Source organism: Oryctolagus cuniculus, chromosome X (assembly GCF_964237555.1).
Source record: "Oryctolagus cuniculus chromosome X, mOryCun1.1, whole genome shotgun sequence".
NCBI classification, from domain to species: Eukaryota; Metazoa; Chordata; class Mammalia; order Lagomorpha; family Leporidae; genus Oryctolagus; species Oryctolagus cuniculus.
The window spans coordinates 30,695,223-30,720,073 of record NC_091453.1 but is presented as its reverse complement, the minus strand read 5'-3'; the positions used below and the strand labels follow the sequence as shown (position 1 = coordinate 30,720,073).

At 37.0% G+C, this 24,851-nt stretch overlaps 1 protein-coding gene across 10 annotated transcripts in view; it reads right to left on the bottom strand.

The window, feature by feature from the left end:
* KDM6A (lysine demethylase 6A) overlaps window positions 1–24,851 on the bottom strand; it is a 194,012-nt gene that overhangs the window by 102,651 nt on the left and 66,510 nt on the right. For all 10 annotated transcript variants that reach the window (XM_070066975.1, XM_070066976.1, XM_051827032.2 and 7 more), the window contains exon 4: window positions 21,782–21,831. Coding sequence is in view for 8 of the 10 variants with exons in the window: in XM_051827032.2 (XP_051682992.2) it covers window positions 21,782–21,831 (50 nt within the window). In the remaining 2 variants the exon portion in view is untranslated. The remainder of the gene's footprint in view (window positions 1–21,781; window positions 21,832–24,851) is intronic.

The following is a 24,851-nucleotide window of genomic DNA, read 5'->3' as shown; positions in this document are numbered from 1 at the left end:
CACAATTCTTCTAAATCATTCTAATTCTGATATCCAAAGATATGCAGAGTATTAAGAAATATGAGGGGCCAGCGCCGTGGTACAATGGGTTAATGCCCTGGCCTGAAGCGCCAGCATCCCACATGGGTGCCAGCATCCCATATGGGCACTGGTTCGAGACCCGGCTGTTCCACTTCCGATCCAGCTCTCTGCTATGGCCTGGGAAAGCAGCAGAAGATGGCCCGAGTCCTTATGCCCCTGCACCTGCATGGGAGACCTGGAAGAAGCTCCGGGCCATTGCGGCCAACTGGGGAGTGAACCATCAGATGGAAGATCGAGCTCGCTCGCTCTCGCTCTCTCTGTCTCTCTCTCTCTGCCTCTCTCTCTCTGTGTAACTCTGACTTTTGAGTAAATAAATAAATCTTTTTTTAAAAAAGAAATATGATAGCATGTTATCTATAATTCACCTTGAAATTTTCCCAGGAAGGAAAATACATATGTAAAGAGGAAAGTGTATAAAATAATTTTTGTGAGATCTGATGAAAATAAGGAAGGCCTTAAAAATCATTAAGCAAATGGTTGACGGTTCACTGTTGAGCACAAGAAATATAGGAGGTTTGGAGATATAATCTAAATAATACCAAAAGAAAACACTAAAGCAGAGCCAGAAAATGAGACTTTCTGTATGACAACTGAGTTGGTGCCTTTAAACCATAACAAAATTAAAACAAAATAAAAGGAATGGAGGTAAAGGGAGATCCTGCTAAATGAGACACCTAAATTCTAACATATGGTTCTAGAATAGACTCCAAGAAGAATACATTTAAAGAATTGTTTATATAAAATCTCTATAGATTGTTTAAAATATATCCAAAACTATGTGCAAGTTATATGCAAATACTATACCATTTTACACAAGGAACTTGGGCATCTGTGGGTTTGGTATCCATGGACAGTTCTGGAACCAATCACCCACAGATAAGGAGGGATGACTACTATATATATAACAAAAGAGGAAAAACTGAAAGTAAAAATTCAGAACACCAAAAACATCAAATGCTGATGAGGATATGATACAGAGTACTCTTATTCATTGCTGGTGCAGTTACAAAATGGTACAGCTTCTTAGGAAAACAATTCAGAACTTTTTACAAAACTAGACATCTTCTTATCATTGTCAAAGAAACTGAAAATCTTTGTAAACACAAAAAACTTATACATATGTTTATAGCGTATTTATTCATCATTGCCAAAACTTGGAAGAAACCAGAAGAGCTTAAGTATGTGGATGGATAAATGTGGCACATCAGGGGAATGGAATGTTCAGTGCTAAAAAGAAATAAGCTACCATATAATGAAAAGATATGTAAATGCATACTATTGAGTAAAAGAAATCAATATGAAAAGACACATACTGTTTGATTCCCACTGTAATTTTTTTCTGGAAAAGCAAAACTACTGGGAATCAAAAGATCAGTGGGTTCTAGATGAGGGAAGAAGAGACGAATAGCTTGAGAACAACATAAAGGTGCATTATATATTTGATCATAACCATATACCACATCAACAGTGAATATTAAAAAAAAGCAATGGATTTCTGGTGGTCAAAGAAAAAAAAGAAAAGAAAAAGTGAGGAAGGGGGTGTATGCCTCTAGCAGGAAACTGGTATTTAAAATGAGTTAAAAACTTTAGAGATTATCAATGTTGAAATGTTGTTCTTTGAAATAAGTAGCAAGATTAACAACCTTTAATTAAAGCAAGGAGAAAAGAGAAGGCAAAAATAACAGAAATAAAACTGAGGATCTAACTACAGATATGTATGACTATAGACAAATGTGGTAGATACACCATTAAAAAAAACAGCAATTAACTGATAATAAATAAAATTATACTGTAACATCATCCTACAAAGAAATATATTAAATCCAGAGTTTAACAAGTCAATTTTACCAAATATTCAAGCAACAGTTTTTGTAATGATAAACTTTCATAAAAGAACAAAATCATCATTAATCACAAAGGTAGGATAGACTACTTAGAAAAATCTGAAGTTATGTAGTCAAATTTTCCAAGTTAGTGAAGTTGTTTGATAAATTTAACATATAGACATAGCTGCAATTTTACATAGTAGCAAAAAAAAAAAAAGAAATAAAATGAACTACATGTATAATATCAATAAAAGTATAAGACATACAAAATATATTATGATTTATTACTTTATGGAAAAATCATAAAACTTCATTGATTAAAGATATTAGCCTGTAAGTTGACCAGTTTTCTTTTAAAGATTTATCTTTTATTTATTTGAAAGGCAGAGTTACAGAGAGAGGAGACAGAGAGACTTCTTCCATCCACTGCTTCATTCCCCAAATGGCTGTGGCTGGAAGCCAGAGCTTCCCCCAGGACACCCCAGTGGGTGCAAGGAGCCTAAAAACTTGGGCCAATCTTCTGCTGCTTTCCCAGGCACATTATTAGCAGGGAGCTGGATCAGAAGTGGAGTAGTTGGGTCTTCAACCTATGGCCATTCCACAACACAGAAACCCAGGTTTTTAAATTTTTATACTCAATTATCTTATTTATTGTGATGCAATGAATTAAGGTGCTGCCTGCAATGTCTGCATACCATGAGTCCCAGCTGCTATATTTCTGATCGAGTTGCCTGCTAATGCACCTGAGAAGGTGGTGCAAGATGGTCCAAGTACTTGGGACCCTGCCCCCAAGTGCAAGATTCAATTGGAGTTCCAGACTATGGCCAGCTAAATTCTTTCTTAAAACCTGGGAGCTAAACCTGGTTTTTTTATACAAATGATTACCTTATTAACTACAAGATAGCTAAGCCTGCTTCTTGACTCACGAAACCTAAAACATTTGCTATTTTGTCCTTTAACAAAAACAGTTGTGGACCTCTACTTTTAGACAAAGAACTTGAAAGACCCCCTAAGCATGTATTCTATTTCCACGTACTGACTCAGTTCTCCTCTATGAAAGACTTTTGCGGTCTCTTCTCTGTTAAATTCTCATGAATCCTTCTCTCAAGTTTCATCTTCTCGGCCGGCGCCGCGGCTCACTAGGCTAATCCTCCGCCTTGCGGCGCCGGCACACCAGGTTCTAGTCCCGGTCGGGGCGCCGGATTCTGTCCCGGTTGCCCCTCTTCCAGGCCAGCTCTCTGCTGTGGCCAGGGAGTGCAGTGGAGGATGGCCCAAGTGCTTGGGCCCTGCACCCCATGGGAGACCAGGATGAGTACCTGGCTCCTGCCATCGGATCAGTGCGGTGCGCCGGCAGCAGCGCGCCAACTGCGGCGGCCATTGGAGGGTGAACCAACGGCAAAGGAAGACCTTTGTCTCTATCTCTCTCTCTCTCACTGTCCACTCTGCCTGTCAAAAAAAAAAAAAGTTTCATCTTCTCTGTTGGAGCCTTTCCTAATCCCCACTCAGATCATCTCATATCTCTTACACAAAGACACACAAGTCTTCCTTCACTCTCCAACACCTCTATACCCTACCAAAAACTTACTATGCTTGTCTCCCTCACAGAAACACTGCAGAGCAGGAGTTGTCTTACTCAAAGGCTCTGTAATACCAACAAAGTTCTTGTTAAAAAATGTAAAAGCCAGTTAGTGGTTGCCATAAATAGCAGAATAGAAAAAGTCATAGAAAAGTCAGAAGATGAGCACAGATTCCACTAGTCTATCCATCACCTATTTCTAATGACCTGGAGGCTTCCTTAACCATCTGAAAATAGACTGTCTACATCATAAAATAAAGGGACAGATATAGATTTCTAAGACATATGTAGGGGCTTCAAAGTTCATGGAAAAATAAAATTGGGAGACTGCAAATTTTCCATGAACTTTTTGAAGTTCCCTTGCATTGTTTCTAGAACTGCAAAATTTAAAAAGAACATAACCCTTCTTCACAAATATACTGCTCTTTCCCTATATATTCTTTAAAACTTCTCATTCTTGGTCTCCTCCGACTTTCCAAGCACAAAATCTGAGGTTCTTTTCCTTCAGGTTAATTTAAGCGTTAAGCTTGTTGACATATTAATATCAATTCTGTCTTCCCTTCAAATTCCAAATATTTTTATACTATAAAGCACTTCAAGACTGATATTTGAATATTCAATGTATTTCTAAATTCAAAACATGAATGTGAGTTAGGAGAAATATGCGTTTTTCCATTATACTAAATTTCTATTCAACACCTTTTCCCTTATCTGATATTAACCCGTAATCCCACACATTAGTACAATGTTAACCAAAAAAAAAATCCTATGAAAGAAAATTTTGCTAATTAGCTCCACTTAGTTTTTTCCTAAAAAGCTAGCATAAATTTCAGAGCTGGTGAGAAATACAGCATTATTATTTTCAGGCATGCATTGAATCTGACAAGAAAATAATATTATTTCTACCTTTTCAGTGAACTGCTTTTAAGGATAAGACTCCTATACAACTGGTATACCTAAAAAATGTAAATAATCTCTAAAAGCATTGAATTCTTGAAATACCCAATCCCCTTCAGCAGTGATATTAACTCCCATGATATTTATATTTATATGGATATATATTTATTGGTAAGTTTTCTTCAATGTTCCAAATTAAATTTTAGCACAATTCTATCAAAGCCATTATAAAAATAGGGTTTAGGTTGATTAATTAGCTGATCACCTATATCCACAAATACATCAATGTGCCCCCCAAAATTACATGCCCTGTATTATTTCTTAAACTGAAAAAAAAAAACCTGCTTTCTTTCAAAATTGCAGTAACATTTAATCAATGGCTCTATTCAGATACGCATTAACACCACAATTCAAAATGTTTTCTTTCTTGTCAAACTCAAGTGGGGCAATAACAAGGAAAAGGAGTCTTTTAAAATTTAGAATTATAAATAGATCTTACAAACTATAAGAAACTATACAAAAGTCATCAGCACTAGTACTTCACATTTTATATCCTTACTTCTAATTGTCTAATGAAATACATATCAGCACCAACAATGTACATATAATTAATTACTATCTATCTACTTAATAGCATAAACCACAATAGCAATTTTTAATTTCTTCTGACTCATGAGTGAGTTTATTTTTTGCTGTCATTCATAAATTATTTTACTATTTCTACATGGCACATGGGAAAAATTATTAAATTTCTTTGATATTAGCTTGTATTAAATGTATTTATTAGATAATTGAAAATGAATCGATGTGAATGGAATGGGAGAGGGAGCGGGAGACGGGGGGGTTGCGGGTGGGAGGGAAGTTATCGGAGGGAAAAAGCCACTGTAATCCATAAGCTGTACTTTGGAAACTTATATTTGTTAAATAAAAGTTAAAAAATAAGTAAAATGTATTTATTACAATCATTAACAGTGATAAGAGTACTGGTAAATAATCACCTTTTCACAAATGACAATGTCACCTCTATACTGAACTAGAAAAGAGAAAGTAGTATATGATGTCAAGAAATTTAAAATCTGAATTATATAAAAATTATTTGGCCTTGAAACATTTAAAAGATGGAGATATAAATTATGGATTACAGATCAACAATATCTACTCATTCATTTTGAATTCCTTTGGGTAGGAGAAACCGGACATGAACCAATAAAGAAGTCTTTCCTTACCTACTCACTCACTTAATGTAACCCACCACATTATCCCTACAGAAATCTGAATGTGTCACCTTTGGGAGCCCAGCCAAAACACCACCAGGAATATTATGTAAGATGGTGAATGTACCATTACCTTTCTGAAACCCCTCAAAAAAGAAAATAATAATCCTCTCAATTCTACAAAATTCCAGATTTTGTAATTTGCAAGAATTTCAGAAGAACTGAGAGCTTGGGACCAGCATTCTGGTATAATGGGTGATGCTTCCACCTGCAAAGCCAGCATCCCATATGGGTGCTGCTTTGCCTCCTAGCCGTTCCTGTTCCAATTCAGCTCCCTACTAGCGAACCTGGGAAAGCAGTGGAAGATGGCCCAAATATCCAAGTCCCTGTACCCATGTGTGAGGCACAGATGAAGCTCCTGACTCCTAGCTTTGGCCTGGCCCAGTCCTGACCATTGTGGCCATTTGCAGAGTCAAACAGTGAATGGAAGATCTGTCTTCCTTCTCTGTCTGTAACTCTACCTTTCAAATAAATAAATGAATCTTTAAAAAAAAAAAAAAACCTTATTAAGAACTGAGGGCTTCTAGTAATTCCTAACTGGGGAGAAAGTATTTGAAGAGATGAGTGCAACTAAAAAATCAGAGGAGACAATTATTTCAATCACAATTCAACAATCAATCCTATATTTAGATTCTTCAATTTATGATCCAGTGCAGGTGTAAATCACACAAAATTTGACCAAATCATGAAAATAGAAAATTATATTTAAAAAAAAAAAAAAAAACCACAGTCATGAATGGGATCTCATCACCACTAAGCATATCCACTGGGTAAACAATCATTAATAACTGAATCACAAATAGTACTGATGCTTAAGTGAAATTTAGTAGCATTAATAAGTTCATGAACACCAAGAGAACCTTGGGAAACCATCTACACCCACACTCTACCTGGACCTGAGAAACTAAACCATACCTAACTAATTGACAGCCTATATTAACAAGACACTGCTATTCCTGTCTTCACAGACATTACTTCTAAGTCCTCTGCTCAGGCATACAGCTTGTCTGTTACTTTAGAAACCAAAACTCTTCAATGGAATACCTCAAAAACAGTTTGTGTTCTTTATCGCAGATTTTTTACATTGCAGTTTAACCAATTCTAGACTACTATATTGTGACTTTTATACAATAAAGTCCCCCACGTTAAGAGACTTGATTTAAATCAAATTTAAATTCTCAATCAATTGTGATTACCTTTCCCACTACAAGATGCCAATAAAACTTTGCAGAGATGCTGTTGTCCCTTACTGTGATAAGCAATAAACTCAAATTTATGTTCCTGGTGTTTGGGAAGTCAGCTTTGTACAACTATGAGGATGTCAAATAGCCCGTTAAGAACTCTGTGCAGGGGCTGGCGCTGTGGCATAGCTGGTAAATCCACCCCCTGCAGTGCCAGCTTCCCATGTGGACTGCCAGTTTGAGTCCTGGCTGCTCCACTTCCTATCCAGCTCTCTGCTGGTGGTCTTGGAAGGCAGCAGAAGATGACCCAGGTCCTTGGGCCCCTGCACCCACATGGGAGACCCAGAAGAAGCTCCTGGCTCCTGACTTCGGAGTGGCTCAGCTCTAGCTGTTGCATCCAACTGGGGAGTGAACCAGCTGATGGAAGACCTCTCTCTCTCTCTCTGCTTCTCTCTGTGTAACTCCGACTTTCAAATAAATAAATCTTTTAAAAAAAATTCTGTACAAAAATAAAAAACTACACAAATTCATCTTGTGGCTAATTAACATTCCATGTATTAGGTACTTCATAATGGGCTTATTACCTTATTATTAGAAACACTTTTAAGATTTATTTATTTATTTATTTATTTGAGAGTTACAGAAAGAGGGAAAGACAGAGAGACTAGAGATCTACTGCTTCACTTGCCAAATGGCCACAAGAGCCAGAGCTGGGCCAATCTGAAACCAAGAGCTTCTTCTGGTCCTCTCACATGTGTGCAGAGACCCAAGCACTTGAACTATCTTCCACTGCTTTCTCAGGCCATTGGCAGAGTTGAATCGGAAATGGAGCAACTGAGACTCGAACTGGCGCCCTTGTTGTATTCATCAACAAATTTTACACATTTTATTTATTAAAAGTAAGAATACAGGGGGCATTCTATTTGTAGCAATGGTAAATTAACTTAATTCCCAACCTTCTCTTCTCCCCAAGTATAACTGGAAAAGCCAGAGAAAATATTGTTTCAAATCTCTTTTCAGGTATCAGACAATTAGCAGGGTATGAAGACAGTGCAGTATTACTGTAAAGGAAAGAAGAAAAGGCCAAAGAAGTGAGCTCAGTATCATTAAACTTTTGGTATACTGCTTGCTAATACACACATATCCAATAACCCAACAATTCCACTCCAGGGCATACATACCCAAGAGAAAAGTATGTACCAAGAATTCCACAAAAATATTCACACCCGCATTTTTGTAATAGCCAAAATCCATCAAAAACCAAATATCCTTCAAAAATAAAAAGAATAAATCATGGCATAATCACACAATGAAATGTAACAATGAAAACAAACTGAAATAATCAACAAGAATTAATCCAGAATTCCTGAAAGATAGAAATTAATTATAAATGATTAGATTTTTATAAAGTTCAAAAATAGGCTAAACAGTAATTATATGTTTATCACAGTATTGCTTCAAATTAAGGCTAAGCAAGATAACGCAGGAAAGATCCTCCTATTTAAAAGTTTTATACAAACTCTGCTCATAGTACATAAAACAGCTAGCTAAAGGTACTCAAGAACATACTCAGGCAAATTCTAGTAGGAAGATATGGAAGGCTGAATAATGGTCCCAAAAGATGTCTATTTCCTAATCTCCAGACCTTAGACTATTTACATGGTCAAAGAAGATGTGAAATTGTCATATAAGTTGAGGACCCTCCAGAGAAAATTATCCTGTATCGTTCAGGTAGGCTCATAAGAGGGAGGCAAGAAAGTGAAAGGCCAAAGAAAGCAATATGAGGACAACAAAAGGGGGCATAGAGCCAGGAGCAAAAAGAATGTAGGTTGGCCGCTACAAACTCAGTTAACATAAGGAAATTTTCCCCTTAGAACCTCTGGAAGGAATCAGCCCTACCTATGATTTTAGTCCTATAAGACTCATTCTGGACTATGGTCTCCAAAATTTTGAGAGAATCAATCTGTGGGAAATATCCTCAGCTTTCCACTCAAGAGATGGACTCGGTCTCAGACATGCAGAGAGCAAGACTTTATTATTCATCTTGCAAGATTCAATGTCTAATGAGCAGGCACACCTGCGGCAGTTACAGCAAGCAATTTATATCCCCTCACATAGGTCCTTCCTTGTGTTCTCACTGACAGTACTATGGAGTGTACAATCTTCCCCGGCTTGCCTAAGTTATAAAGTTACCTTCTTTCTTCCTTCGCTGTACTTTTAATTCCTCTTCAGTTGGCTACTCCGTCACATCAGGTTTGCCTAGTAAGTTTTGCTACATCTCCATATCAGCTAATAGTAATTTTTCATTCTGTGTTGAAAGTGGATTACCAGACATTTTCTTAGAAAATCCGTGTTGTTTTATCTACTAAATTTGTTATTATTTGTTAAAGCAGCAACAGGAAACCAATACAGATGGGGAAGCTCAGAAGAGGAAAGCAGGAAGTAGTTTTCTGTTTTCACAGGTATTAATTTGGAGCCAGGCACAGCAAACATGGTGATGTTCACTGGTGGAAAAAGTGGTTTCTCTGGTCCAGAACACCAGAAGATTTAAACCAGAAGAAATCACAATCTGCTAAATAAAGGAAAATCTCAGAAAGGAGGAAATACACACCAGTCTGGTGATTCCTGCATGCAAGTTACAGACACAGAACATCTAAGCTAAATAAATAAATATATATATAAAAAATTGCTATGTAAGCAACTGGCAGAAGATACTAAGTTTGTATTTCAAGTCTAACAAAGATTATTTTCTTTTTTTTTAAGATATTTTTTATTGGCCAGCACCGTGGCTCACTTGGCTAATCCTCCACCTGCAGTGAAGGCACCCCAGGTTCTAGTCCCGGTTGGGGCACTGGATTCTGTCCCGGTTGCTCCTCTTCCAGTCCAGCTCTCTGCTGTGGCCCGGGAAGGCAGTGGAGGATGGCCCAGGTGCTTGGGCCCTGCACCCACATGGGAGACCAGGAGGAAGCACCTGGCTCCTGGCTTCGGATCGGCACAGCGCGCCGGCTGTAGCGACCATTTGGGGGGGTGAACCAACGGAAAAAGGAAGATCTCTCTCTCTCTAAATCTGCCTGTCTCTCTCTCTCTCTCTCTCTCTCTCTCTCTCTATATATATATATATATATATATATTTTTTTTTTTACTTATTTTGAAAGAGTTACAGAGAGAGGTAGAGACAGAGAGGGAGGTCTTCCATCCGCTGGTTCACTACCCAGATGGTCGCTACGGAGCACCCAGGACTGCAACCAACGCTCATATGGGATGCCAGTACTGGAGGCTGGGGCTTTAACCCACTGCACCACAGTACCAGCCTCTCAGACATTTTTTTAAAAAGATACATGTATGTATGTATGTGTGTAATGTTGTTATTTGAGAGGTGGCAGGATTTGGGGAGAAGTGTCTTCCATCTGCTGATTCATTCTCTACATGGCTGCAATAACTGATGGTGGGCCAGGCTGAAGCCAGGAATAGCCCAGAACTCCAACCAGGTCTCCCACTTGGGTGACAAGAGTCCAGAACCTGGGCCATTTTCTACTGCTTTTCCCAGGTGCTGTAGCAGGGAGCTGGAGTGGAAGCTAGCAGCTACAACTTGAACCAGTGATCCTGTAAGGGATGCTGGTGTTAACAAGCTGTCACTTAACCCACTGTGCAACAACACTGGCCCCTCAAATAAGTATTTATTCATTCTGTTTTTCTCATCTGGAGCTCCAATTAGATTTAAGTTAGAAAATTTGTTTTTATACCACAGGTCCCTGGGAGTATTTTTTTCTTTTTCTCTGTGGTCCTAACATTGGATAATTTTATTTCTATTTCAAAGTTTATTTCTTCCCCCTTTATTATCTTGATTTAATCTAGTTCATTGGATTTTATTTCACATATTTTATTGTTTTAGAGTTTCCTTTGGCTTCTTTAGTTCTCTGTTGAGATTTCCTATCTTTTCATTATTCATGATCATATTTTAATTTGTTGGAATAGTTACAGTAAGTACTGTAAAATAGTCTTCTGCCATTTCTAGTGTCTTTATTATTTTGAATTTGGTCTCTTGGTTTTCTTCTTGTCTTGGGAAGGAGAATTCTATTTTCCTTATTCCTCACATGTTGGGAATTTTGTGTCAGGTGCTAGACATTGAAAATGGTGCTAATTTTTGATTGGGTTATTTTCTTGTAGTATATGATTTTCTCTTTTATTAAGGAAGTAATCTTGGGCCAGCACTGTGGCACAGTGGATTAAAGTCCTGGTCTAAAGCGCCGGGGCATCCCATATGGGCACCAGTTCTAGTCCCAGCTGCTCCTCTTCCAATCCAGCTCTCTGCTGTGGCCTGGCAAAGCAGAAGATGGCCCAGGTCCTTGGGTCCCTGTACCTACATGGGAGACCCAGAAGAAGCTCCTGGCTCCTGGCTTTGGATCAGCTCAGCTCTGGCTATTGCAGTCATTTGGGGAGTGAACCAGGGGATGGAAGACCTCTCTCTCTCTGGCTCAAACTCTCTCTGGAACTCTTTCAAATAAATAAATATTTAAAAAAAAAATTTTTGAAAAAATAATGCAAAAAATATCAATGTAGATTCAAGATGCTCAATTTACATCATGACCAAACTATTGGAAACCAAAGATGAAAATTATATCTTAAAAGAAGCTATACAATAAATTACACAGAGAGCCAACAGTGGTTCAATTAAGAGCTAATTTCTCATCAGAAAATATGAAAGCAAAAAGAAAACAGAATCTCACTTAAAGAAAAAAGTTTATCCAGAACCCTCTATCCAACATAAATATAAGTGTCCTTCAACAATGATGTCAAAAATATTTCCAGGTAAAAAGTAAGAAAATTCAAGCTCATTTATACCAAACTTTTACTACATTTACTTTGGCCTAAAAGAAAATAACACTACATGGACACATTAATAAAAGTAATGAAGAACATCAGAAATAGTAACATCTGGGTAAATACAAACAAGTACTATTACTTTGTAATATAAAGACCTGTTCAAAGCAAAGTAGCATAATCTCATAGAGTTAATAATATAGACGTAATTACACAATAAAAACTATCACAAAAAAGGATATGGGTGGGTAAGATATGAACAACTGCAAACTTCATTTTATGTGAACTTTTACAATGCTTACTGTGAGCAGACAGTGAAAAATTAAGAATTTTTTATACCATAATCCCACTGAACAAATAATGAAAAGGACAACGGATAAAGCCAATAGGAAAAGTAAAATTCTAAATTATACTGAATTATCAAGAGGGTAGGAAAGAGTAGGCAGAGACAAAACCCAACCACATCAATGGTTACATTAACTTTCCAAAAAGCTAATCAGTCTAAGTAAAAAGTGCAGCCCCACTTACAAGCTATTTACAAAGACTGTACATGTTAAGACAGCAACAGGTCAAAAAGGGAAAGGAAATTATATTACCATAGAGAGTAAGCCTGAAAATGACTGTATTCATACCAGATAAAATACATAAAGATAAAACAAATTACAAGAGGTAAAGAAAATTAGGAGGCTTAAAAAAATTCATGGAACAGAATTAAAAGATGAATACCAGAGGGGTGAGAGTGTGGGTGGGAGGGCAGGTACAGTGGGAAGTATCACTATATTCCTAAATTTGTATTTATGAAATGCATGAAATTTGTATTCCTTAAATAAAAGGTTCCTCAGGGGAAAAAATGAATATCAGTATTTTACAATGCTAAAGGGTTGATTCATTAGACAGATATAACCATCATATATGTGAATCTGCCTAATGAAAGAGCTTCAAAATATATTAACATGATTAATCATGAAATGACAAAATTACAAGGCAGACAATTCCACAATCTTAAGAGGGTAACTCACAATAATGATACTTACCCATCCCCCCAACAAAAAAAAATTTTAAAGCACTGGGGGCGGGGGTGGGGGGTGTCGGTGAGTAGGTTAATCTTCCGCCTGCAGTGCCGGCATCCCATATGGGCACCAGTTCAACTCCTGACTGCTCCACTTCCGATCCTGCTCTCTCTGCTATGGCCTGGGAAAGCAGTAGAGGACAGCCCAATGCCTTGGGCCCCTGCACCATGTGGGAAACCTGGAGGAGGCTCCTGGCTTCAGATCTGCACAGCTCTGGCCATTGCAACCAGTTGGGGAGTGAACCAGAAGGTGAAGATCGATCGATCAATCTCTCTCTCTCGCTCGCACGCTCTCTAACTCTTTCAAATAAATAAATATCTTTAACACCCAAATATTTTGAAATTACACAACACACATCTAAATAACCCATGGGTCAAAAGAAATCACAGGTGAAAGTAGAAAATATTTTGAAACAAATAATGAAAATAGAAAATTTGCAGAATATAGCTAAAGCAATACTAAGAAATGTATAACTTCAAATGTTTATATTAGGTGAAAAAAGATTTTAAAAATCAACAGGCTTTCACATCTTAGGCAATTAGAAAAGAAAATTCAAAACAAAGTAAACATGTAAATGGTAATCAGGAATTAACGAAACATAAATAAAAAAATTAATGGAACAAAAATTGACTTTTTACAAAGATCAGTAAAGCTGATAAACCTCTAGCAAGACAGGCAAAAAACAAAGAGGGAAGACAAAATTATCATTATCAGGAAAGAGGAGACATGCCATTAGAAATTCTACAGTTACTTTTTAAAAAGCATTATAATAGAGGCCGACAGCGCGGCTCACTAGGCTAATCCTCCGCCTTGCGGCGCCAGCACACCAGGTTCTAGTCCCGGTCGGGGTGCCGGATTCTGTCCCGGCTGCCCCTCTTCCGGGCCAGCTCTCTGCTGTGGCCAGGGAGTGCAGTGGAGGATGGCCCAAGTGCTTGGGCCCTGCACCCCATGGGAGACCAGGATAAGTACCTGGCTCCTGCCATCGTTTTAGCGCAGTGCGCCGGCCGCGGCAGCCACTGGAGGGTGAACCAACTGCAAAGGAAGACCTTTCTCTCTGTCTCTCTCTCACTGTCCACTCTGCCTGTCAAAAAAAAAAAAAAAAAAAAAAAAGGCATTATAATAGAAAAAAACTCTAAAAATCACAATTAGACAAACTATTTGACTAATAAAAGTTATCAGAACTGACTCAAAGAGTAATAAAATTTGTATAGCCTTGTATCTATTAAAGGAATTCAATGTGTAAGAAAAAAAATTCTCCACTCAGAAAACTCTAGGCTGATATGACTTTGCTGCTAAATTCTATCCAATATTTAAGGAAGAAACAATACCAACTCTATACACACTATTTAAGGAAATAAAAGGGAGCAATTTCCAACTCATTTTATGAGCCCAAAATTAACCAGACATAAAAATCAGTTAAGCCGTAAGAAAAAAGTAACACCACTTAGGAACAAGTAGGCAAAATCATTAACAAAATATTACAAAATAAAAGTTAGCAACTTATAAAAAGGATAAGCCATCTGACTGAGTAGGGTTTATCTAAGGAATTTTTGCAAAAACACCAAGCAATAGGGACTTACAATGTGGCCCAGCAGGTTATACCAGTGCCTGAAGCACAGGCAGGCATCCCACTTCTGATTCGGCTCCCTGCTAATGAGCCTGGAAAAGCAGGGGAAGAGGGCCTCTGCCACCCATGTGGGAGACCCAGATGGAGTTCCAGGCTCCTGGATTTGGCCTGGCCCAGGCCACTGGAGCCTTTTGGGGAGTGAACAAGCAGATGGAAGATCAATCAATCGATCAATTTCTCTGTAACTTTCAAATAAATAAATAAATCTTAAAAAAAAAAAAATCAAGCAAAACCATTCACCATTTAACACACTTGAAAAGAAAATCCAGGGGTGGGTATGAAGTGCAGTAATTAAGATGGCCTCTTGGAACACCCACAACCTGTATCAGAGTGCCTGGGTTCCAGTCCTGGCTGTGCTTTCCATTTCAGCTTCCTGCTGATGCACCCCCTGGGAGGCAGCAGGTGATGTCTTAAATACTTGGGTTGCTGGCACCCATATGGGAGACCAAGACTGAGTTCCAGGCTCCTGGATTCAGCCTGGCACGGGCCTAGCTGTTGCAGGCATTTGGGGAGTGAATGAGTAGATGGAAAAATCGGTCTATGTCTTTCAAACAAAAAGAAAGAAAAACGCATAGGATCTCAATAAATGAATAATAATATACCAAATGTCTATACATATTTATGCTATGTGATTTGATCTTTGTAGCCTCTTTCCAGACAAACAGTTCCTAGACACCAGCAATCTCCAGTGATTTTAGTAAGGTGAAACTTGTGGCTGACAATAGCAAGTAGCTTGCAAAATGGAGGTTGGTCACGGAAAGACCAAGATATAATTAAAGGGTTGGGACTTTTCAGCTTTACTTCCCTGTCACCCACCTTCCAGGAAGGGGAGAAGGGGCTGAAAATTATTCTAATTGCTAATGACCAAAGATTTAATCACTCAAGTCTGCTTAATGGAGCTTCCATAAAATCCCCAAAAAGACTGGATTTAGGGAATTTCCATATAGCTGACCAAGTGGAGGTTTCTAGAGAGTAGCACACCCAGAGAGGCAAGGAGGCTCCAAGACTCTTCCCACAAGCTCTGTCCTGTGTGTATCTTCCATGTGCTGTGCATCTGTATCCTCTGTATTATTCTTTAGAATAAATTGGTAAAAGTAAGTAAAGTGTTTCCCTGAGCCACTCCAGCAAATTAACTGAACCCCAAGGGTTATGGTAACCCTGATTTACAGCTCAATGGACAGAAGTTCCAGAGACTGGGACTGGACAGACATCTGAAGTAAGGACTCAGCTTGTGGAACCCAGCCCTCAACTTGTGAGATCTGTCATTACCTGGAGATAGATAGTATCTGAACCTAATTGGAGGATATCCAGTTGGTGCCTGATGCAAAATTGCTTGCTTATTACTACCTGGCTTGGAGTGTGGGGAAAGCCACCACACATTTGGTCACAGAAACATTTTGTGTTAGGAAAGCACAGGAGAAACTCTGTTTTTTCCTCTGATCATTCCCGATAAAACCTTGAAGACCAACATGAATAATGAAAGAGAACTTCTTCAATCTATAAACATCCTGCAGCTAATATTGTATTCAACGGTGAAAATGCAATGTTCTTTTCCCCGAAAACAAGGGACAAGACAAAAATGCCCCTTTTGTCAAAATTGTATGGAAGGCCTTTGTCAGTCCAACAAGAATATTAACGAGCTTCCACACATTAGAAAAGACAAAGTAATATTGTCTTTCTTTGTAGAAAGCATGAGAATATACAAAGAAAATCATAAGAGATCTAGAGCAAAATTAACAGATGTAATTAAGTAAGACTACAGGATATTAGGTGAGTATGCAATAATCATGTTCCCATGTAATAGCAAGAAAAAATTATTTCATAATCACCCCAACAATAGCATCAGAAAATAAAACAGTAAGAGCAGGCATTTTGCTTACTAATTAGGATGTCGGTTTAAGACAGCTGTTCATATATCAGTAGTATTTGAGTTCAAGTCTTAGCTCTGCTCCTCATTCCAGCTTCTTGCTAATGTGGACCCTGGGAGGAAGCAGGTGATAGCTCAAATAATTCGGTCGTTGCCACCATGTGGGAGATCTGGACTGAGATCCTAGCTCCTGCCCTTTCGCTTGACTGTGCTCCAGCTTCTAGCAAGCAAATCAGTGAATGGGAACGTTTCTTTCGCTCTCTGCCTCTCAAATAAAAACAATAGCAATAAACAATGGAAAATGTATGATGAAAACTATGAAATACTGCTGTAGAATCTTAAGGAAGATCTAAACACATGGTAAAACATGCCATTCTCCCCCAAATTAGCGTATGCATACAATGCAGCCCCAATAAAAAACTATCATAAGAAACTCGCAAACCACTTCTAATCTTTATACATAAAAGTAGTGGACCTGGAAAACCAAAAAATTTTGAAATGAATACAGGGAATTTATACTGCTTGATTTCAAGCAAAACCATGTGGTACTGGCTTTAAAACAGACATATAGTTCACTAGAACATAACAGAGAATCTAGAAACTGACACAGAATTAAATAGTCAATTGATTTTTTTCAAACAGAAAACAGTAAGATTATGGATTGAAATTTGAAAGTATAGTCTTTTCAATAAATGATACTTGAAGAAATGGGTAGCTATTCAGAAAAAACAAATGAGTACTACTGCTATATCACATCACAAATAACTAGAAAAGTACTGTAGAACAAAATCTAAGAAATATAGCCCTAGAACTTCTAGAGAAAAATTAGAAGATTTATGATGAGAACCAAAGAGAAAAAACTGATTTAATGGATTTCACGGAAATGGTGAACATTCCTTCCTCAAAAAGACATAAGAAAAATAAGACAAACAACAGACTGTAAGAATTTCTAAAACTTTACATAACAAAGGGCTTTATCCAGAATACATAAAAACTCAATCAGGAAGACAAAAAGCTTTAAATTGACAAAAGTAATTAACAAAAAATGGTATATAAAAGGGGTCAATCAATGGCAGGTAGAAGATGGGGAAAAGCAAATACAGTCAAAATAAGAAACCAATAACAACTGACTAGATCAGCTAAAGTTAAAAGTACTGAAAATTATCAAGTGCCAGCAAGGATGTACAACATTTTTTTAATCTACAGAAAACAAACTTCATTGTGTAAATATTGATTCTTCTTTTTAAGAAAACTTTTATTTAATAAATTTCAAAAGTACAACTTTTGGATTTATAGAGGTTTTTCCCTCCATAACCACCTTTCCACCCACAAACTATCCCATCTCCTACTCCCTCTCCCACCGCATTCTTCATTAAGATTCATTTTTAATTATCTTCATATACAGAAGATCAACTTAGTATATACTAAGATTTCAACAGTTTGCACCCACATAGACACACAAAGTATAAAGTACTGTTTGAAGACTATTTTTAAGGATGTAGAACATTTAAAAATCATATTCATTACCTATTTGAATACTAAATCGAAATAATACAACCACTTTAAAAAAAAAAAAGTTAAACCTACCACTGCAATGTGGCCCAGAATGCCTAAATCCTAAATGTATGTATGCATTTATGTGCATGTATGTATGTATATATGTGCGTGTGTATATATATACATATATGTGTGTAGATATACATATACATAAATAGGGAGAGAAATAAAATCCATGCCCACATGGAGACAAATAATGTACTTTATTCATAACAACCAACACCTGTGAAAAACCTAAATGTCTATCAACTGATAAATGGAAAAATTAACTGTAGCCTATCCATTCTATGAGATACTAATGACTAAAGGAATACAATATTGATAAACTTAACACAGAAAAACCTCAAAAATATAATGTCAAATGAAAAGACATCAAAAATAAAGGATGGCAAAACTAGAGGAATAGAAAATAGAGAGACAGTAGCTTGGGACCAGGGATCAAGACTGGGAATCAGTGGCAATGGAGCACAAGGGACTACTCTCTAAGTGATGGAAATATTCCATATCTTAATCGTGGTAATGGCTATACAAGTCTACATATATTGCTGAAACTCAGTAAACTGTATGCTTTTAAAATAATGGAAATTATACCTCAGCAAAGCTAGAAAGGGTTAAAAAATCACCAGAGAGTTGTGTGGAGCTAGACAAGGTAATTTATTTGGAAAAACAAGCAACCAAGGACAACCAGAAAACACTAAAAACAAAAACAACGGGGAAAGGGTGTCCTGGCATTTCCATACATGAAAACAGTATAAAGTTTCTCTAAATGAAACTATGGATTTAATTCACAGACAAATTAGACCAGAATATCCGTAAAGGCAAAAGTGCTTATGAATATTTAGTAACATCTCAAATCAATGGAGGTAAAAGATTAATTTTTAAATACACACACACACACACACTGTTGGGATAATGAACTATAGGGAAAAAGAGAACTATAGGGAAAAAGAACACTATGATTCCAGGATGAAACCAGAATGGATACTAAATTTAAATGTAAACAAACAGAAAAAACTGCTCATCTACTAGAAGAAAATATGGGTGAATTTCTCCAAACAAACAAACAAACAAAACCGGAAAGGGGCTGGTGCTGTGGCTAATTGGGCTAGGCCTCTGCCTTCAGCACTTCTGATGGAGCTCTGCGGTATGGCCTGGGAAAGTAGCAGAAGATGCCCCCAGTGCTTGGGCCCCTGAACCCGCTTGGGAAAACAAGAAGAAGCTCCTGGTTTAGGATAGGCCCAGCTCCAGCTGTTGTGGCCATTTGGGGAATGAAACAGCAAATGAAAGACCTCTCTCTGTTTCTCCATCTCTCTGTAACTCTACCTCTCAAATAAATAATCTTAAATAAAGAAAAGAAAAAACTGCTCATCTACTAGAAGAAAATATGGGTGAATTTCTCTAATACCTGAAAGAGTGGGAAAAAAATAGTCCTATGTTTCTGATGAATTTGGATACAAGGAAATGAAAAACCTCTAAACAGGCAACAACAAATATACAGAAGTAAAACAATAAATCACAAACTAGGAAATAATATTTGCAACTTTCATCACAGATAAAAGATAAATATATCTAATGCATAAAGTATAGCTACATAAAGTAACAACAAAAAATGGCCTAATAGAAATGGCCTGATAGAAAAACAGGAAAGAGACATGAACTTTTTAAGTTTTAAAAAGCTCAACTTCATTAACAAGAAAAAGTACCTACAAGTTAAAATTACACTAAGACACCACTTCTCACCTGTCATATTGGCAAATTCTGCTGATACAAACTTTCTTGGTTAAGACCAAGAAGAAATAAGCATTCTCACATGCTGCTGAAGGAAGTGCAAAAAAGTTCAAACCAAAGGTATAAATAATGTTTGAACCGCACTTTTAAAGGAACCCACACCAAAGAATCACTAACGAAAATATGAACACTTATATGCACTATTCATTTACTGCAGTACTGTCTGTCAAAACAAAACTCAGACACAACTTATTAAATAAACTATGGATTACATCTCAATGACCTCGAGTTAGGCAAAGATTTGCAAGGTGCAATACCAAAAATACAGGGGATAAAAGAAAAAGTTGATAAATTAGACTTCATCAAAATTAAAAACTTCTGTCCTTCAAAACCTATTATCTTTTCACAGACTTTAGCAAAACGTATACAAATTATGTATATGATAAAGGACTGCAGCCAGAATACATAAAGAACTCATCCCAACTGAAAAAATAGGCAAAGATTTTGAATAGCCATTTCACTAAATAAGGTCTATAAATACCTAACATGTTTGTGAAAAGATGCTTAACATCATTAAGTCATTAGAGAGACTAAAAAATATAAGATGCAACTTTACACTTGCTAGGATGGCTACACACAAACAATTACATGCGTTGATGAGGAAATGGATAAACTGAAACCCTCACACATTGCTGGAGGAGAGGACAGGCTATAAAATGCTACAGCCACATTGAAAAAAAGAAAAAACATTTTGATATAACCCAACAATTCCATTCCTGGATCTGGCCCAAGAGCAGTGAAAACATTATATCCATACAAAAGTTTGTATATAAATGTGCACTGCAGTACCATGTGCAACAGTCAAAAACTGGAAACAACCAAATGCCCATCAACTGATGAATGAATGAGATAGCCACACAATGGGATATTATTAGGAAACAGGAATAAAATATTCATGCAATATGGGTGAACCTTGAAAGCATATACTAAGTGAAAGAGGCCAGTCACAAAAGATCATATATTGTATAACTATTTATATGAAATATCCAGAAAGATAAACATAGATATAAAGTATCATTTAGTGGCTATCAGAGTCTAGGGGTGGGAACAAGATTTCCTTTTAGGAAAATGGACATGACCTAAATAAGACTATGGTGTTGACTGCCATTCTGAAAATCTGCTAAAAGTCACTGATTTGTACAGTTAAAACAACTGAATTTTATAGTGTATAAATTATGTTTCAATGAAACTAGAGAAGATATTTTTCAAGACATTTAAGAATAATAATAATTAACAAAATATTCCTAAAACTTTTATACAGCCTGCGAGAACCTCTGGTCAGGCTGAGGGTTGCAAGGTTTTCCTAGGCAATGCCAGACTACAAAGACTGGGATTAGCACTTACTACTAAAGCTTCAATAATTCAAAAAGAAAGATAAGCTAGGCAATAAAAAATGCAAACTTTTTAAAGATTTATTTACTTGAAATGCACAGTGATGCAGAAAGAGAGACACTGGTTCACTCGTCAAATGACCACAACAAATAAGGCTGGGACAGGCCAAAGCCAGAAGCCACGAACTCCAACCAATGAGTGGCAGGAGACCAAGTACTTGATTCATCCTCCCTTGCTTTCCCAGGCACATTAGCAAGGAGCCAGACTGGAAGCACAGCAGTCAGAATTTGAACTGGCATTCTGATACAGGATGCAGGTCTCACAAGCAGCAGCTTAACTCACTGCACCACCCCAGCCCCCATAAGAAATAATAAGTGGCAATTCAGATAAAGAAACCTCTCTAGTCAATAAATTATATAAAGTTCTTCATTTTGAAAAATGGTTATAAAGTTCACTTCTCCTCTGAGCTCTAATTATAGACTATTTCAAGAAGATTTCATCATAATTTTCACATTACACCTTCCCATTGCAGCCTAACACGCCTATTTTCAGCCTTGTTTACTCCCAGTACCAATTTAAGACAAGAAAACCAAGGAATCATTTTGTTGGTTGCTTGGTTTTGCTGGATTTCAACTTATTCAACGAAGGATCAACTTTCTCCGATAAAATGCCAGAAGAATCTAATTCTTTCAATAAAATACTAGGTGTTCATACATGACAGCAGAAGAAAAATCTACTCATTTTTTCCTTTTGAATCCCTTTCCCTAGAAGTAATATTTTTAAGTAATTAACAAATAAAGCAAGAGTTTAACTCATCTTGAGTATAACTGGCAATACTACGACCAAAAAACAAATCAGAAATAGGCATGTAAATGTGCACTAACCTTCCAGTAGTCAGACTGTAAACTGTAGTACCTCTGGTATGCAGATAATGCTGAAAGAGGGAAAACAATTATGAGTCACAAATAAGTCTCATTTAAAATATCAATAATACAAGTTCTAAGAATCATTACCAAGGTTCCTACCATATCCACCTCCAGTAGATTATTTCAAAGATCAAACAATTTAAATACACAAGAGGTTCAAGGACATAAAACCACAATTAAACTTGAACGGAATCTAGACAAACCTCCTGGATCAACTGGACATTCCTTAGGGACCAAACTGATACAGGATTATGATTTACCCAAACTACTCTAGAATATGATAGATTATTTGTTCTTACAAGTGACCTCACTTCCAAGGATGACTAAGAACTCAATCCCTCAAGGAGCAAAGGAATGTTTTCAGTTGTGATGCTCCTGTCATACAATGGACAAAACACACACACACACACACACACACACACAATTACCTTACTCCAATTCAATTCCAAAATAGGTCACCCATAATTCTAAATTTGTATCAAAGCATAAAGCATTCCAAAAAAGTAGTTCCCTAGGAATCTAAAAGTCCAGTGACACATGATATATATATATAAAAGGTATACTAAAAGCAACTTAAGTACATTACAATTGGTAGAGAAAATGCTTATAGAAAATGATGAACAAACCCCATCTTATACCAATTAAATCAGAATCTCGGGTTTGGGGGAGGGGGCGGTGGAACAGCTCTGCAAGAGTGCTAAGCATTTACATGTTTAGAAGATCCCTATTGATCATAGAAGTATGGCTAGGACTGAGCAACACCCTTAAAGCAAAGAGAATAAAAGAGAAATAAGATTTTAAAAAACCAGCAGTAGCTTAGATATATTCTAATATGCTGGGGATTTTTTAAAATGAAACAATTTATTAACTACAGACATTTGTGTGGGGAGCAAACCGGACTAGACTGTTACTGGAATTAAGACTTATTCTATGCATCTGCTCTCCTACAATATGGCGCTGGGAGAGGAGAAAACAGCTTCCGCACAGCTGCCTCCAGTTCAACCAATTAACTGTAGGACTTGCTCCTGATTGGAGGAGAGCAGCGTACTCGGCGTGTGGGCAGCCGAGTTGGGATTGGCGGAGGAGGACTATAAAGGAGGAGAGAGACGGCATGCACCAGGAACATCTATGGGGAACATCTAAGGGAACCCGTGCAGCCCCCGAGAGAGCCGGCCGGCGGTGTGCCGCTCCCCTGCGGAAGTGGGGAATGCGGCCAGGGGGAACTGCCCTTCCACGGAGGTGGAAGGGACAATAGCCAACCCGGGAAGAACCAGCAGCAAACCCGGGGAGGGCCGAGCAGACGAAAGAACAGCGCAGGGTCCTGTGTCGTTCCTCCATGAAGAGGGGGAGCGACATAATGGTGCCGTGACTCGGATATGAAGCCTAGGCAGGGCTTAGTGTCGTTCCTCCACGAAGAGGGGGAGCGACAATTTGTATAACAGAAGCAAACTGCAAACATTACCTATATGAAATGCTTTCAAAAAATTAAACTGGCAAAGACAACAAAGAAAACGTTTAAAGTAATGAAAAGAAATTGCTCTCTCAGATACTGACATTATCAAGTTATAAGAATTGGAATAAAACAGAACAAAACTGAAAACCCAAAATAAGACCTTATGGTAAGAAATAGTGTAGAATATAGGTGGCTTTTCCCACCAGTGGAAAATTAATACAGTAACCAGAACCCACTTACTTGCACAAATAGCTCATGAAGAATGCATATTATGAAATATAATGCAGATTTAAAAAACTGTTTGCACCAAAATAAATGTATATTTTATTTTCCATGAACATTCTGAAGTACTCACATGAGCAGTGCAATCTGCTTAACTCATGTAATTTATTAAAATAACTGAAAGAATAAATTTAAGAGTTAAATATATAGCCAGCATTAAAGGTTCAACATCACTAGCCAACAGGGAAATGCAAATCAAAGCCACAATGAGATATTACCTCACCCCCATCAGAATAGCTAAAATCCAAAACAGAAAAAATAAAAAATGGTGGTGAAGATGTAGAGAAAAGAGGGACAATTACATAATGTTGGTAGGAATATAAACTCCTGCAGCCACTGTGGAATGGAGATTTCTTAAAAAATTAGAAACAGACTTTCCAGATAATCCAATAATTCCATTGCTGGGTATATACCCAAAAGGCCTGAACACATTGTATCAAAGAGATACCTGCATGACCATATTAATAGCAGCACTGTTCACAATAGCCAAAATATGAAATCAGTCAAGGTGTGCATCATCAGATGAATGGATAAAGAAAATGTGGTATATGTATATAATGGAATATTATTCAGCTATAAAAAGAATGAAATTCTCCCAATTGGATCAAAATGGATGTAGCTGAAGGACATCAGGTTGAGTGAAATAAGCCAGACGCAAAAAGACAAATACCATAATGTTCTCCTTTATATGTGGAAGCTAAAATTAGAATGAATGAAATGAATGAATATCAGTATTGCTTCAAATATAGTTTTGTCAAACTATAACCAAAGGTTAAGATTGATATACTACTATAATTAAGATTTGTGATTTTTTTCAAATTTACTGTACTTGAGTGAAAAGGGATCTTTTCATCTGATTACTATTTATTGCCCTTGCCTATACTCCTGCTGAATTATGGTCTTTTCTACTTTTTACCTACTGAACTTTTTATTTAGTGGTACAGTAGCCTTTGACTATGTTAATAAAAAATGTTATCTCAAAAATTAAAGAAAGAGAGGTGAAGGAGGGAGGAAGGAAAAGAAGGATTATACTCTTACATGTATCTAATCTATATTCTTAGATATATATCTAATGTATCTATTGTATCTATTCTCTGTATTGAACTGAATCTGCTCTTTTATATTAATATCACATTAACATGAGACTTAATGAGAACTGTGCTGCAGTAACTATTATTTATTTACTGTGACCCAATCTAATGTATTAAATTTCTTTTAAAAATTAAAAAATCATAAAAAAGTAAAATGTAAAAATAGGCCCAGTTGAAGGACTTTAAAAAACATTCATTTATT